This window comes from Ipomoea triloba, chromosome 11 (genome assembly GCF_003576645.1).
Source record: "Ipomoea triloba cultivar NCNSP0323 chromosome 11, ASM357664v1".
In the NCBI taxonomy this organism is placed as follows: domain Eukaryota; kingdom Viridiplantae; phylum Streptophyta; class Magnoliopsida; order Solanales; family Convolvulaceae; genus Ipomoea; species Ipomoea triloba.
The window spans coordinates 2,535,056-2,549,161 of NC_044926.1; the positions used below are offsets into that span (position 1 = coordinate 2,535,056).

At 32.8% G+C, this 14,106-nt stretch overlaps 1 protein-coding gene across 1 annotated transcript; it reads right to left on the minus strand.

The window, feature by feature from the left end:
• Positions 1 to 4,258: 4,258 nt before the first annotated feature.
• Positions 4,259 to 6,230, minus strand: LOC115997395 (ethylene-responsive transcription factor ERF054-like). Its single transcript, XM_031236940.1, has one exon. The coding sequence runs from the start codon at positions 5,979 to 5,981 to the stop codon at positions 4,776 to 4,778; it is 1,206 nt and encodes a 401-aa protein (XP_031092800.1). The 5' UTR covers positions 5,982 to 6,230; the 3' UTR covers positions 4,259 to 4,775.
• Between the last annotated feature and the right edge of the window lie 7,876 nt (positions 6,231 to 14,106).

Genomic DNA, 14,106 nt, shown 5'->3' on the forward strand with positions numbered 1-14,106 from the left:
GGCTCACACACTGGGCTCTTAATTTAGAGGATCTAATCGTATGGAGACAGGCCCCCACACAATTGCCAAACAAAAAATTGTCAACATTAAAACTTAGAGAAAATGAATTTCTAGCGGGAAGGAGATTGGGCCACACAATTGAAATAGAGAAAATGAATTTCTAGTAAAGCATCCCCTTAAAGAAAAGATTTATATAGGTATATTTCTTCCGCATGGAGTTATTTAATGTAGGTAATTAAATGTCTTGTAATAAAATTAATTCTGGGATTCATATATAAATTTAACTGGGAAATAAGTTACTCCGTACATGATTTCTTAGATGATAGATTTTGACTGTATACCTCATTACTTTCATTTCGGATGAGATGCTAGTTATATGATTTCAAAAACAATAGATTTTGTCTTTGAATCTCATTACTTTCATCTCCGATAAGATGTATTTAAAAAATTATAATATTCACGAATTTGATTCTGGTAAATACTCTCTTTTGTTTGAGGCGTTGAGCTCGTTGCATATGATCTTCTTAATGTGATTTATCTCTCATGTGTGATTTATAGGCTATATTATACAAGATCATAAGTTTATCGGTGCACACTCTCAAGTAATAACTGTGAACTTTCATCACGATTAAAATAAATAAATATTATAGTGAGACGGGTCAGGTAGAGAGTCCTTTCGTTTTTGTTTTTTTTTTGTTTTTTGTTTTTTTTTTTCTATTGATTATTTGTTACTCCATATTTATTTATAGAAAATTCTATTTGCTTGCAAAATTTTATACTTTACAATAACTTTTAAAATTTTTGTAATCATTAGCCACTTGTGAACTAATCTATCCACTATGAACTAATAAAATGAAGCAACCAAAATTTTTTTACTCAATTCTATACCATAATTTCATCTAATCTTCTGGTGTTTACTAACTACATAAAGTTATGATACTTTATCATAAATTTTATAATTTGATAGGTTAATATACTACCTAAATTTAACATAATATTAATATTAGAATATCTAAAAACATGGTTCTCCTCAATAAAATTTACTGTAATTTTGGTGTAATTATTAACATCTCAAGCATCTAAATGTAACTATGTCAAACATTTTGCAACTACATGTATCCCATTTTTCAATTACATTGTACACCCCACTAGAATTTTTATTTCCTGCATCATCATCTTTCCTAACATTCAACACCCTACAAGTTAAACACAATGCACATATCTCAGCATAAATATCATAGAAAATATTGAGTGTATTTTTTTCTTTACTATGCCGTTGTGATGCCAAAGCATTGTCAAAGTTACACTGAACAAGTTATTCTCACTTTTTGACCGGGTGTAGTTTTAAGTAAAGGATTCATAACAACATCTCTAAAATAGGTCGGATCCAAAATTTTCATAACTCCAACATATGTAGAAACCAATTATTATTAACTAAGTCAAACTTTTACATGAGCAACTGCCTCCCGAAATCAACAGGCTCTTAGGGTTTAAAATTATGCACCTTAAGGTTCAAAGTTATGCACCATAAGGTGGAAAGTTATGCATCTAAAGGAATTGAACTCATTTGTATGTCGTCCGACCCGACTGCAGGACGGGGGCTGCCTCTCCTCTCTGATTCACCTCCACGGGGTTTGGAGACTAAATGATCAATATATGATTTCACAGTGAACGGGAGGAAGAAGAGGGAGTCAGTGCAAAATGAAGAAGTGTGATTTCTTTAATCACCAATCCATTGTATTTATAGGTCGAAAATATGAGAATTATAAATTTGTATGATTTTTTCAAAAGAATACTTTTATTTAAGATCTTTAAATATTAATCCTAAATGATATTTTTGTTCAGATGTTAATTGATATAACTAAATTGTCCCGGCCTGAGTTTGGGCGAAAAAATTTTATAATCACTTTTATAATTATATATATAGATATACATATAAATTAGTATGACAATTTTTTAATGACTAATCAATACGGACTGCATAGAGCATACCAAAAGTAATAATGTCCATACCGATCTATTGCTTAATTGAATATTTAGAGGAATGCAAAAGTCAAGATTGGTGTATGATATGCTCATATGCTTAGTTTTGCAATGAGAATGTTAAGATTTTGATGCTTTCATTATCAGCAAAAAATCTTGTCTTGGGACAAGCAGCCAACTTTTAGACATGCATATGATGTTTGTGAAAAGAGATTTTGTGGAGTAGCTAGCTTTACAATGTGTTGCCATGCATCTTTCTTTGATATGATAAAAATTCCTAACTTCCAAACTATATCTCTACTATTACCTTATAATTAAGTAAAAAAACTCAATTTACTTTAAATAAAATTTGAAATCTAAATTTTGTTAGTGAAAATATTAGGGGTGCAAGTGAATTGAGATGAGCTCGGACTTAGGTAAAACTTGAGTTTGAACTTGAAATAGTTAAGTGGCTGGAGCTCGAGTTCGCTTAAAATTTTTAACTCTACAATCATATTCGAAATGTATTAATAACTACAATTATTTAAATCTAAGAATTATTCAATATTAATTAATTTTGTTAGTGAAAGTAGTATGGGCTAAACAAGTCGAGTTCGAGCTCAAAATAGTTAAGTGGCTCGAGCTCAAGTTAAACTTACTAAAAAATTTAGACTTGAATTCAAATTGCTAATTTTTTGTAAAGTTCGAGTTCGACGAGCTCGAGTCACGAGTTGAAATATTTTAAACTAGAGTTCGAATTTGATCAAATTCGAATCAAGTTTTGATTGAATAGCTTGACTCTTTTGCGCCCTTAGAAAGCAACAATAGACCTGATAGAATTCCTTCCTTAAGTTTGATAGGGATCTTGACTCCAAATTAATTGAAATTAATGACTGAAATATCGAAAAATTTACTCAATTAACATAGTAAATTTAAAAAGAAAATTGTACACCCTTGTTCTATTATTAGAAGAAACAAAACATGGGAAAGTGACTTGATTGTACATGTGTTCTTATTACCATGCATGAATCTAAGAGTTAGAAGGCTCAAGCAAAAGGCCATTATTATTGGAATATTAGAGCTGCAATATAATGCTTGGGACTTGCGAGCTTTAACACCCTTTTGCAGGACATAATCATCTACGGCTACATATAGTGGAATATTAGAGCAGCAATTCTTTCGAGCTTTAACACCCTTTTGCAAGACAACATTATCTGCTTTATGGCATGCATATGAGCATATCTGAGGAACATGGAAAAACACTATGCAGACAAAAGTCGTATTTGCGAATTAGTTGCTAACGAATTGTATTAAGTGATTTGACTAGTTAACGGTATTAAGGATTTGTACGAATATGATTGGTAAAAAAGTCTCACTATATATGTCTCTCTTAAAATTATCTTGAATATAATATATTTTTCAAAAGGGTAATTAAGAATATTGGAAATCACACGCTAGCTCTTATATAATAAAAGATGTCTTGGCAAGAAAGTTGATGAATCTGTTATTTTCTCACCCATCTTAATATCTCAATCACTAATAGCAAATTTTCAAGGTAAAATCAAGTTTATTACTCCATAAATTTATGCATAGAGTAGTCATTTAATTTGAAATTAAATTACAAAATGTTATTCTAAGAGCACCACCATTGGTAGAGATTTTCATTTTCCATGTTTTTTGGACCATATATAGGAGTATTATTAAGAGGATTTAAAACAAAAGAAGAATTTCAAAAACAAAAACAAAAAAAATAAACAAGGAGAGTGACCACCTATTGGCGATCACTCTGGAAGTGATGTGCAACCCGTGATATCAAATCTCCACTTGAAGTGTCTTAGTAAGCTCATTTTATAAGTTTGAATTTTAAACTTACGAATTGCTTAACATACATTCCCTTGAAAACTAACGGGATGTGCCTCAACTAGTTGTATATCATTGCCTACAATTTGAGCCCTACACATTGCTCCTACTATCAAAGTAAAATTTTACAATTTATTTTAGAATGGTTGACCAGTTTAGTTGTACCTGAATAATAAGCTTATTTTATAATTAGTAAGTAGCATTCCCTTCTCCCATAATTGGCTTAAGTTTGAAACAATATAAGTTTGCTTTGAAGTCTAACCTCAATTACAATAGTCCACCATCCACCTAAAACTTATTGTTATTTTTCCCAAAATTAAAGTTATATTATTTGCCAGATCTTTATCCTCATTTACAGAAAGCCCTTTTCTGTGCATTAGATATTAATTAGCATGCAAGAAAGTCAGTTTAAGCTAGGCAACACTGAAAAAACTTCTGGGGAAAAAATGGGAAAAAACTATGATATAACTGCAGAAAACCAGACAAAGATTGGTGCAGTATTAATGTGACCTCAAAATTTAATAAACCTCAGACTAGTACAGAACTCAATGATTGCAGATTAAAACTTGGCTTGTATGGAAGGACTGCCTCCTTCCATATATGCATGCCACTCTTGAACTTCTGGTTTTTGAATGATGAGATCACCTGCAACTAAAAACTCTTGGCTAAGGCGTAATATGCTACTATCTCAGGTCCAGACAGTTGGTAAGTGAACTGCTAATGTAACTTCAGCTAAACGCATGTAATATATATGCTACTCCATATTTAATAGAAATTGTTTAGAACTCAGCATTCGAGACTGTTGGTAAGCAGATTGCTCAGGGCTAATGTAACGCTTGTAATATGTTACTCCATATTTGATAGAAATTGTTTAGAACTTTAGCATTCTGGACTGATGGTAAACGAACCGCTAATGTAACTGTAACTCTGTAAGGTAGAAGGATTCAGGTTTTTTAGTTTTGATCTTTCCAGAAAAAGGGTTTTGCAGGGCATGAAGAGGAGGAGGAAGAAGAAGAAGATGGAGCAGTAGAATTGTCTTGTTTTTGAGGATCATTAGAATGCTGAGGTTCTTGGTGATGAAGATTGGAAAAGGGAAGATTAAATGGCATGAAATGATTGTTTGTGATGTATAAATCATCCCAAACTGGACTTCCTGGACCCCAACCCGCTGGTATTGCGTTTAACCATTCTTCATTCATTTCTCCCCACATAAATTCAGACGATTGCTCCGCCGCCGCCGCCGCTGCCGCAGTCTCAGAGTTTTTTTTAGCTTCGTCATCGTCGTCGTCCTTTTTCTCAGGAGGAGGAGGCGGAGGAGGCGGTGGCGGTGGTTCAGCCTCTGGCGGCGGAGATTTAGGGCTGCCGGGAGTGTTTTCCGACGGGGATGGATCTTTGTCTTTTCCGAGAAAGAGTTCCGGGAAATTGAGCCGAGCATTCTCGCCTCTGAGGTTATAAGCCTCGCGATCATACGCCATGGCGGCTTCCTCCGCCGTGTCGAAGGTGCCGAGCCAGAGGCGAGTCCTGTTTCTCGGCAAGCGAATCTCCGCCACCCATTTCCCCCAGTGCCGCTGCCGCACTCCCCGGTAGAGCTTCGTCGTCGAAACCGGCATCGCCGCCGCCGGCGGCCTCTGCCCTAACCTCCCTCGCGGGCTTAAATTCAAAGTATCATTCCAATACCTCAAAAGCTGCTGCTGGTGCTGCTGCAACGGAACCGAATCCCCCGCAAAATACGGCGGAAAATCCGCGTTCCGTTGGCGCAGAAACGAAACCATACTCTGCTGATTCTGATACGCCGCCGTATTGAGCAAAGGAATCGCGTTCCTATTGTTCCATCTCAGTTGTTGTAATCTCTCCATGGATTGCTCCGCTCCGTCCAAAGCAAACGGAAAAACAAGCCTCGAACTCGAAGATGAAGTTGAAGATGAAGACGGCGGAGGAGGAGGAGGAGGATAAGCCGCCATGGATGACGGGAACGGAAGAGATTGAGATTGAAATTGAACAGAGCTTTTGTGTTCAGGACTTTTCATCTTCTTCAGAGGCCTACTCGACATGGAACCATCTTCAAAAACTTGCCTCCATTGCTGATCGTCTCTTTCAGAATCCGTTTGGTCCGTCACCGCCGCCGCCTTCGACTTTCCACCGTCCTCCGGCGCAACCATTCTCTACAGAAATCCAGGTCAATGAGCGCCGGTTCTCTCAACAGAACAACAGAGACGGTTTACCAAACCAAAGAAGAAGAAATAATAGTAAACAAATCTGCAAAACCCAATCAGAAGAAAAAAAAATCTGTGAAATCAAAACCTGGCAAGCTAAAGTTACAAAGAAACAGGCTTTCTCTCATGTTCACGAAATAATTCGGGGTTTCTTTTGGGGGAGATTATGGAGTTCCAAGTTGAGAAAGTCGGAGAGTATATAAGCAAGAGGGATATGATGAAAGGGAAAGAAAGAAATAATACCTTTCAAATAATGAGTTATATTCTTAAGGACACTCGAGTTATGGTCCAGTTCTATGATTTATCTCTCATATATAGTTTATGAACTATTACATAAGAGATGTTTTCTGGTGTACACTATTAATGATGGTAAATTTCCTTAAACACTCTCAAAAAATGAAGCCGATCAAAGGTTAGATACCAATGCACTATGCATGAAGTCGAATGCATGTATATATAGCAATATCTTTAAAGAAACCTTGTAGACAATACTAATAAAAATTAAACTGAATTAATTTCATAGAGTACAATTCATGCCTATACAACAATATCTTTAAAAAAGTTGTTTGAATGCGGTCCATTAAAAGTCAGATCAAACCGCGTCTTCTAGAATTCTAGTCGAGTTAATGGCACATTATTTTTGCGATTTATTCCTCTTGGTGTACACTATTAATGATGATAGGTTTCCTTAGTAAAATGAAGCCGTTTAGGGAAACTGTGTGGACAATACTAATCAAAGGTTAAACTAAATTAATTTCATAGAGTTGAATTCACGCCTATACAACAATATCTTTAAAAAAGCTGTTTGAATGCGGTCCAATAAAAGTCAGATCAAACCGCGTCTTCTAGAACTCTAGTCGAGTTCATGGCACATTATTTTTGCGATTTATTCCTCATATGTAGTTTGTGAACTATTACATAAGAACGATGCTTCCTGGTGTACACTATTAATGATGAAGCCGATAAAATGTTAGATACCAATGCAGTATGCATGAAGCTAAGTCGAATGCATGTATATATAGCAATATCTTTAGGCAAAGTGTGTAGACAATACTAACCAAAGATTAAACTAAATTAATTTCATAGAGTTGAATTCATGCCTATACAACAATATCTTTAAAAAAGCTGTTTGAATGCGGTCCATTAAAAGTCAAATCAAACCGCGTCTTCTAGAATTCTAGTCGAGTTCATGGCACATTATTTTTGCGACTTATTCCTCATATGTAGTTTGTGAACTATTACATAAGAACGATGCTTCTCCGTGTACACTATTAATGATGGTAGGTTTCCTTAGTCATTCCCAAAAAATGAAGCCTATCAAAGCTTAGGTACCAATGCATTATGCATGAAGTCAAATGCATGTATATATAGTAATATCTTTAGGGAAACTGTGTGGACAATACTAATCAAAGATCCAGCTAAATTAATTTCATAGAGTCGAATTCATGCCTATACAACAATATCTTTAGAAAAGCCGTTTGAATGCAGTCCATTGAAAGTCATATCAAACCGCGTCTTCTAGAATTCTACTCGAGTTCATTGCACATTATTTTTGTGATTTATTCTTCATATGTGGTTTGTTAACTATTACATAAGAACGATATTTTCTGGTGTACACTATTAGCGATGGTAAGTTTCCTTAGTCACTCCCAAAAAAGAAAGCCGACCAAAGGTTAAATACCAATGCAGTATGCATGAAGTCGAATGCATTGAATGTATATATAGCAATATCTTTAGAGAAACCACGTGAACAATACTAATCAAAGATTAAACTGAATGACTTTCATAGAGTCCAATTCATGCCTATACAGCAATATCTTTTAAAATGCTGTTTGAACGCAGTCAATTAAAAGTCTAGATCGAATTAACCGCATCTTACAAAACCGTAGATACAAATGAAATATCATAAAATGGTAAATGAAAAGGAAGAAGAGTGATTGTGGAGGCATGTGAATCAGTAACGTAGTCATGGTTGGTGTGAGCAGCATCATTGGTCCCTCCCTCACCTTACTTTTTACTATTTCCGTGGCTTCCACTCCAATCCTCCTTCTCTGCTTTCCCCACTCAACTCCTCCTCTCCCCTATTGTCCTTTTAAAAATTATTACAACCCGAAAAGATTTTAATCCAGAATTGAACTTAAAATTTTATAATTACTGAACTAACTGTTTAAGTAACTTGGCTTGAATTCTTTTAATGTATTTGCGTTCTTGAATGGCAGTAACCTTCATGCAAAGGATGGTTAATGTAATGTGGATGGTGTGTCATCGACAAATTCCGGGCAAAAACATTTTTGTTGGCTTTGTTGTTGTACGATGATGAATGCAGCGAGCAATGATTGTCTCCTGGACTAAGTTTTGGTCATCAACGGTCTGAGTTAAACCCAACATTAAAATCCACTTTGCTTGTGCTTTGCCGAAGCGTGCTTAATTAGCCACGTGCTTGTCGATTCCATACACATTTTCCAAATCTGTAATCACAAAAGGATCCCTCCGTTTTTCTTTTTTACATACAACATTCCATATCTATTTATTTATAGAGTTACATTGTATACATATTACGTTCTCTAACGCTGCACTATGCTTACTTTCATCCTATTTAAAACCTCCACAACCCCACGTCTTGAATTCCCTTCCTAATATCTATTGCAACTTTGATAACCAAACTCAATTGTGAAACCTAACTCAGTCTTCGCGCCCATCATCTCTTCAGGGGGCTGGACTTGACCCGACCTATGTCCACATCCCATTCGGGACTGGACTTGACTACCGCCTAGCTATTGATTAGAACCTGCACCTACCATCCCCTTTTGGGACTGAATGACCTACTGAAAAGTATGCATAATCAACAAATTAGTAATAAGTATGCGAACATTAATCATTTAACTACATCCCTTCATGATCCACGTCTCAAATCCAGAGTCGAACTCGACTAATCTAACTAACGCTCAACAATTTGTATTTATTTGTAGAGTAGCACTCTTACTTACGAGGTACGAGAATGCTTGTAGGTCTCACTTTCGGTGGACGAATTAAGAGCGCAGACATGGTCGTTAACCGACTACTTGCAAAATAGTCAAAGGCCTATGCAAATGGCCAAAGGCTGTACACAATAGTCGGTGGGAATCGGCAAGTTGCGCTGCTCTATGCCGCTACGTTTACTTTCACGAGTATATATTATCAGCAATTGTGGGCTAATTACATTTCATTTTCAATTCCCATTTTTCTGTTTACTATAACTCGAATTTCAATATTTTCTCTAGTCTCTTCTATCACGTTGCACATATAATTTTTATTGTCAATTGTTTCCGTCACCTATTTTAACACCATCTTTTCTACGATTTTTAAATTTTCTATATCCAAACTTCAACTTTTTCAACTGAATAGCCTCTAGTCTATGCATACATATTATTTGAACAGTAGCATTGTAATATATTGAAAAACTACACGGTCCATATATACTTGAAACGTGAAAATAATTTTGAAAAAATATTGAATATATATAAGATTATTTTTCACTAATCTAAGGATCGGATGTTGCAAGTTGAAAAAAATTTACAAGTAATACTCAATCAAGATTTTTGACATTAAAAAAATTCATAGACATTAAACTTCTATGGAATGTGTAGAACGCAGATAGTTATAAGGTGTAAAGGATCAATATGCATACTAAGATGATATAAATGTATTTATAAAGTGTTTAGTGTCCAATATCTAGTTTATAGTAAGCCATGAAAATACCAATAATACATAAATTCATCATTATTAAATGCATGTCAATTTCATCTATAATGTAAGGACCAACATCAAAGTCAAACTTTTACTTTTCACATCAAGGGAAAGAAAACAATAAAAATGAAATAATTGTATATGATATATATAAAATAAATGTTAAAATGTACCGTTCAATTATCAGTTTCGAATTTTAATTGAGATAAGTTAAAACACATTACGCATAATTTAATTTGATATTAGAGTCAAATATGTCCGCACCAACATATAATATATATAATTCAATTCACGCATCTATGCATATAGATCTAGTTTGACTTGGTCTTTGCTCTTAGTAATGTTTGTATGAATTTTTCTTTTTTAGGTTATGCCTTGTCGATTTTGTCGAATATTTTGATTTACATGTGTTCCTAACTTCTTGGTGTTTGGTTGTTAAATTCTTGGATTACACCCACAATATAATATCCACGTGATGCATTAAAATTCAACTTATATAGGTAGAACTAAGTGCACATATGATTCCAATTCAAACAATAAAATTGTCCATGTATATATGCATGCGATGCATGCGTTTTTTTGGGTGAAGAAAAAATTCATAACGATTACTTAAAAATGTGCACTACATAATCTCCTTTTTAATGAACTGAACCATAAATATATTGACAATAATTAAACTCGTGGCCACGAAATATTAGAATTATGTTTTACATACTTAGTCGCGGATGTCATATTTTTTAAGAAGTTGAATTAGTCTTGGATTGTGTCATGAGGATGCATGAATCCTGTTAAGTCTTTATTTTATTCGCAAGAATTAAATTTGATGTTTTATTTCAAGAAAGTCAAACTCATTCTACTTACATTTAATAATTTTATTAATAACGTTGGGTTGAAGTGGGTCAAACTGTATATTAAGTTTGCATTATTTCAAGCATACATGTAACACTAAATTAGGGAGTGGATGGATCATAAGAAATAAAACTGGAAGGAGACGAGTTTAGATGAGAAGGAGAAGAGAGATTGAACACAATATAATAAGATCATATATAATTGAAATTCGTTAATTTAGTCACTTTTTTTTTTCGAGAGAGAGCAAACACATCGAAACTAAGGTGATAATACCAAACATTCTACTATATATGACATATCACATTCCACCTTTTCAAGAACATATTGTGTATCAATTACTCTTCGATCTCATTTCTAAATAAAATAACAAGCATTAAAAAAGCTTTTATTTTATAGATGAATTGAAATTACTAGTATCATGAAAATTTTCTATAAATATTTAAACCAAAACTAAAATTTACCAACCTTTATATAAGATTTTAGTTTAAAATAACTGGCCTGGGCCGGGGCTAAAGCATTTAAGCATGCAATGCAAGATTTAAAGTTCCGTGCCGCAGAAGCAAAAATCCTTTGCTTTGACTCTAATATGCATACGGAATATATGTTTACTGTCTATATATAACGTGCATGGCAATGTCTTATTAATTGGTAATAGTAATCATAGATTCATAGGACATACCATAGTTTAGGTGCTTTAAGGAAGTGGTCCATATGGGCTCCTACACCCCTTCTTTATTATGCATCATCATTTGACCATGGAATCTCAATAGCCTCATCTCATTACTTTTTATATGTCTAAATTAAAAATTCCTCAATATCAATCATTTTTTTTTAATTGTTCAAAAATATATATAAAAAAATTAAATTTTTAGTGAAGAGAGAAATCTCGCACATAAAAGTTTTATTAGATAAATTACTCGCATGTGTAATAGTCTACAAACGCCACATGAGAGATAAATCGTACTAGAATATCTCTAGTAAAATGGTGGACATTTTGATGAGAATGTCTATAATTCATTTTTCAACTTTTCTGACCACTTTGATGGGTGGTTTGAAAATAAACAACTCTAGTAATTAAAATAAAATTTAAAAAAATTACATGTTTACTAACGGGAGAATTTATCTTCTTTTTTTTTCTTTTTTTTTTAATTTAGAAAATTATAGAATAGAAAACAGTGTAAATAAAAAATATAGAATGGAAAAGAAAAATTATAAAACAGAAAACATAGAACATTTAATTTTCTATTAGTAAACTGGATCACAACATTGCTGGTTGATTTTTTTACCACTTTTCTAGGTAGTAAGTTTTTTTTTTTTTTTTTAAATTTTTTAATTTTTTACTCTTTTATATGAAAAAGTGGCGGTAAAAAGAAAGAATTTTTTTTTTTTTTAAAGGGTAGGGGTGGGGGTTGCTAGCAACTATGTTTTGTTTTGTTCTTCTTTTTTCAACCACCAAATTGTCCGCGACCCTAATTTTATTGATGGGTTGAACTGTCCAAATTTGTTAACAATTTTTTTTTATGTGGTTAGTGTTTTCAGCCACTTCGACGGGTAATAAAAAAGAATAACAAACTTGTTTTATATTCATATTCAGAAAGCTGGTCAAAAACTCAATTTAGTAGCTAGAAGTTGATCTCTACCCACTAAGAAAATCAATTTATTAATCACTTTCTGATGGCGGAAAATCTCTAGTTTTTTTTTAGTATTGTTACAACAACATAAATTATTATGCTATTTTACATTCTAATATGAATTTGATAAAAATTAAATATAGTTTTCTAAAGTATAATCTAATGTTCCTAGATTAACTTTGAAGGACAAGCACAAATATATAGGATAACTGATATTTTGTCACGATTTTGTCCTGTGAATGGTGTTTCTTTTTTTTTTTTTTTTTTTTTTTTTTTTTTTTTTTNACCCCTTCTTTATTATGCATCATCATTTGACCATGGAATCTCAATAGCCTCATCTCATTACTTTTTATATGTCTAAATTAAAAATTCCTCAATATCAATCATTTTTTTTTAATTGTTCAAAAATATATATAAAAAAATTAAATTTTTAGTGAAGAGAGAAATCTCGCACATAAAAGTTTTATTAGATAAATTACTCGCATGTGTAATAGTCTACAAACGCCACATGAGAGATAAATCGTACTAGAATATCTCTAGTAAAATGGTGGACATTTTGATGAGAATGTCTATAATTCATTTTTCAACTTTTCTGACCACTTTGATGGGTGGTTTGAAAATAAACAACTCTAGTAATTAAAATAAAATTTAAAAAAATTACATGTTTACTAACGGGAGAATTTATCTTCTTTTTTTTTCTTTTTTTTTTAATTTAGAAAATTATAGAATAGAAAACAGTGTAAATAAAAAATATAGAATGGAAAAGAAAAATTATAAAACAGAAAACATAGAACATTTAATTTTCTATTAGTAAACTGGATCACAACATTGCTGGTTGATTTTTTTACCACTTTTCTAGGTAGTAAGTTTTTTTTTTTTTTTTTAAATTTTTTAATTTTTTACTCTTTTATATGAAAAAGTGGCGGTAAAAAGAAAGAATTTTTTTTTTTTTTAAAGGGTAGGGGTGGGGGTTGCTAGCAACTATGTTTTGTTTTGTTCTTCTTTTTTCAACCACCAAATTGTCCGCGACCCTAATTTTATTGATGGGTTGAACTGTCCAAATTTGTTAACAATTTTTTTTTATGTGGTTAGTGTTTTCAGCCACTTCGACGGGTAATAAAAAAGAATAACAAACTTGTTTTATATTCATATTCAGAAAGCTGGTCAAAAACTCAATTTAGTAGCTAGAAGTTGATCTCTACCCACTAAGAAAATCAATTTATTAATCACTTTCTGATGGCGGAAAATCTCTAGTTTTTTTTTAGTATTGTTACAACAACATAAATTATTATGCTATTTTACATTCTAATATGAATTTGATAAAAATTAAATATAGTTTTCTAAAGTATAATCTAATGTTCCTAGATTAACTTTGAAGGACAAGCACAAATATATAGGATAACTGATATTTTGTCACGATTTTGTCCTGTGAATGGTGTTTCTTTTTTTTTTTTTTTTTTTTTTTTTTTTTTTGAAAACCTGAGATTGGTGTTTTAATTGATTAATTTTTGACAAGTTTTGGACTAGATTGTACTTTTTTTTTTTTTTTTTTAAATTTCTAGGTAAGAATGAGGCATGTGTGGAACATGCTTAATTAGAAACAGGCATATGTTGGTGCAAATTAAAGTCAATAATTGTGGCATATAGCGAGGACACAAGTACAGGGCATAACTTTGAAAGCTAAAGGAGCAAGGTTTGAAACTTTGAAGTGTGTCACGATCATCTCCACGTCGTGAAGAAGAGCGTGAAAATTCAGACCACATTCTAATATTGGTTATCGCGCTATGTCTCGCGTATATGATTGTCAGCATGACATCAAGGATCAGAACCTAGAGATCAACCATCACAAATACACAAAGTTGTTG

Bases quoted from the DNA above. Each gene is read 5' to 3' on its own strand.
- LOC115997395 (XM_031236940.1), bottom strand. From the start codon at position 5,981: ATGGTTGCGCCGGAGGACGGTGGAAAGTCGAAGGCGGCGGCGGTGACG.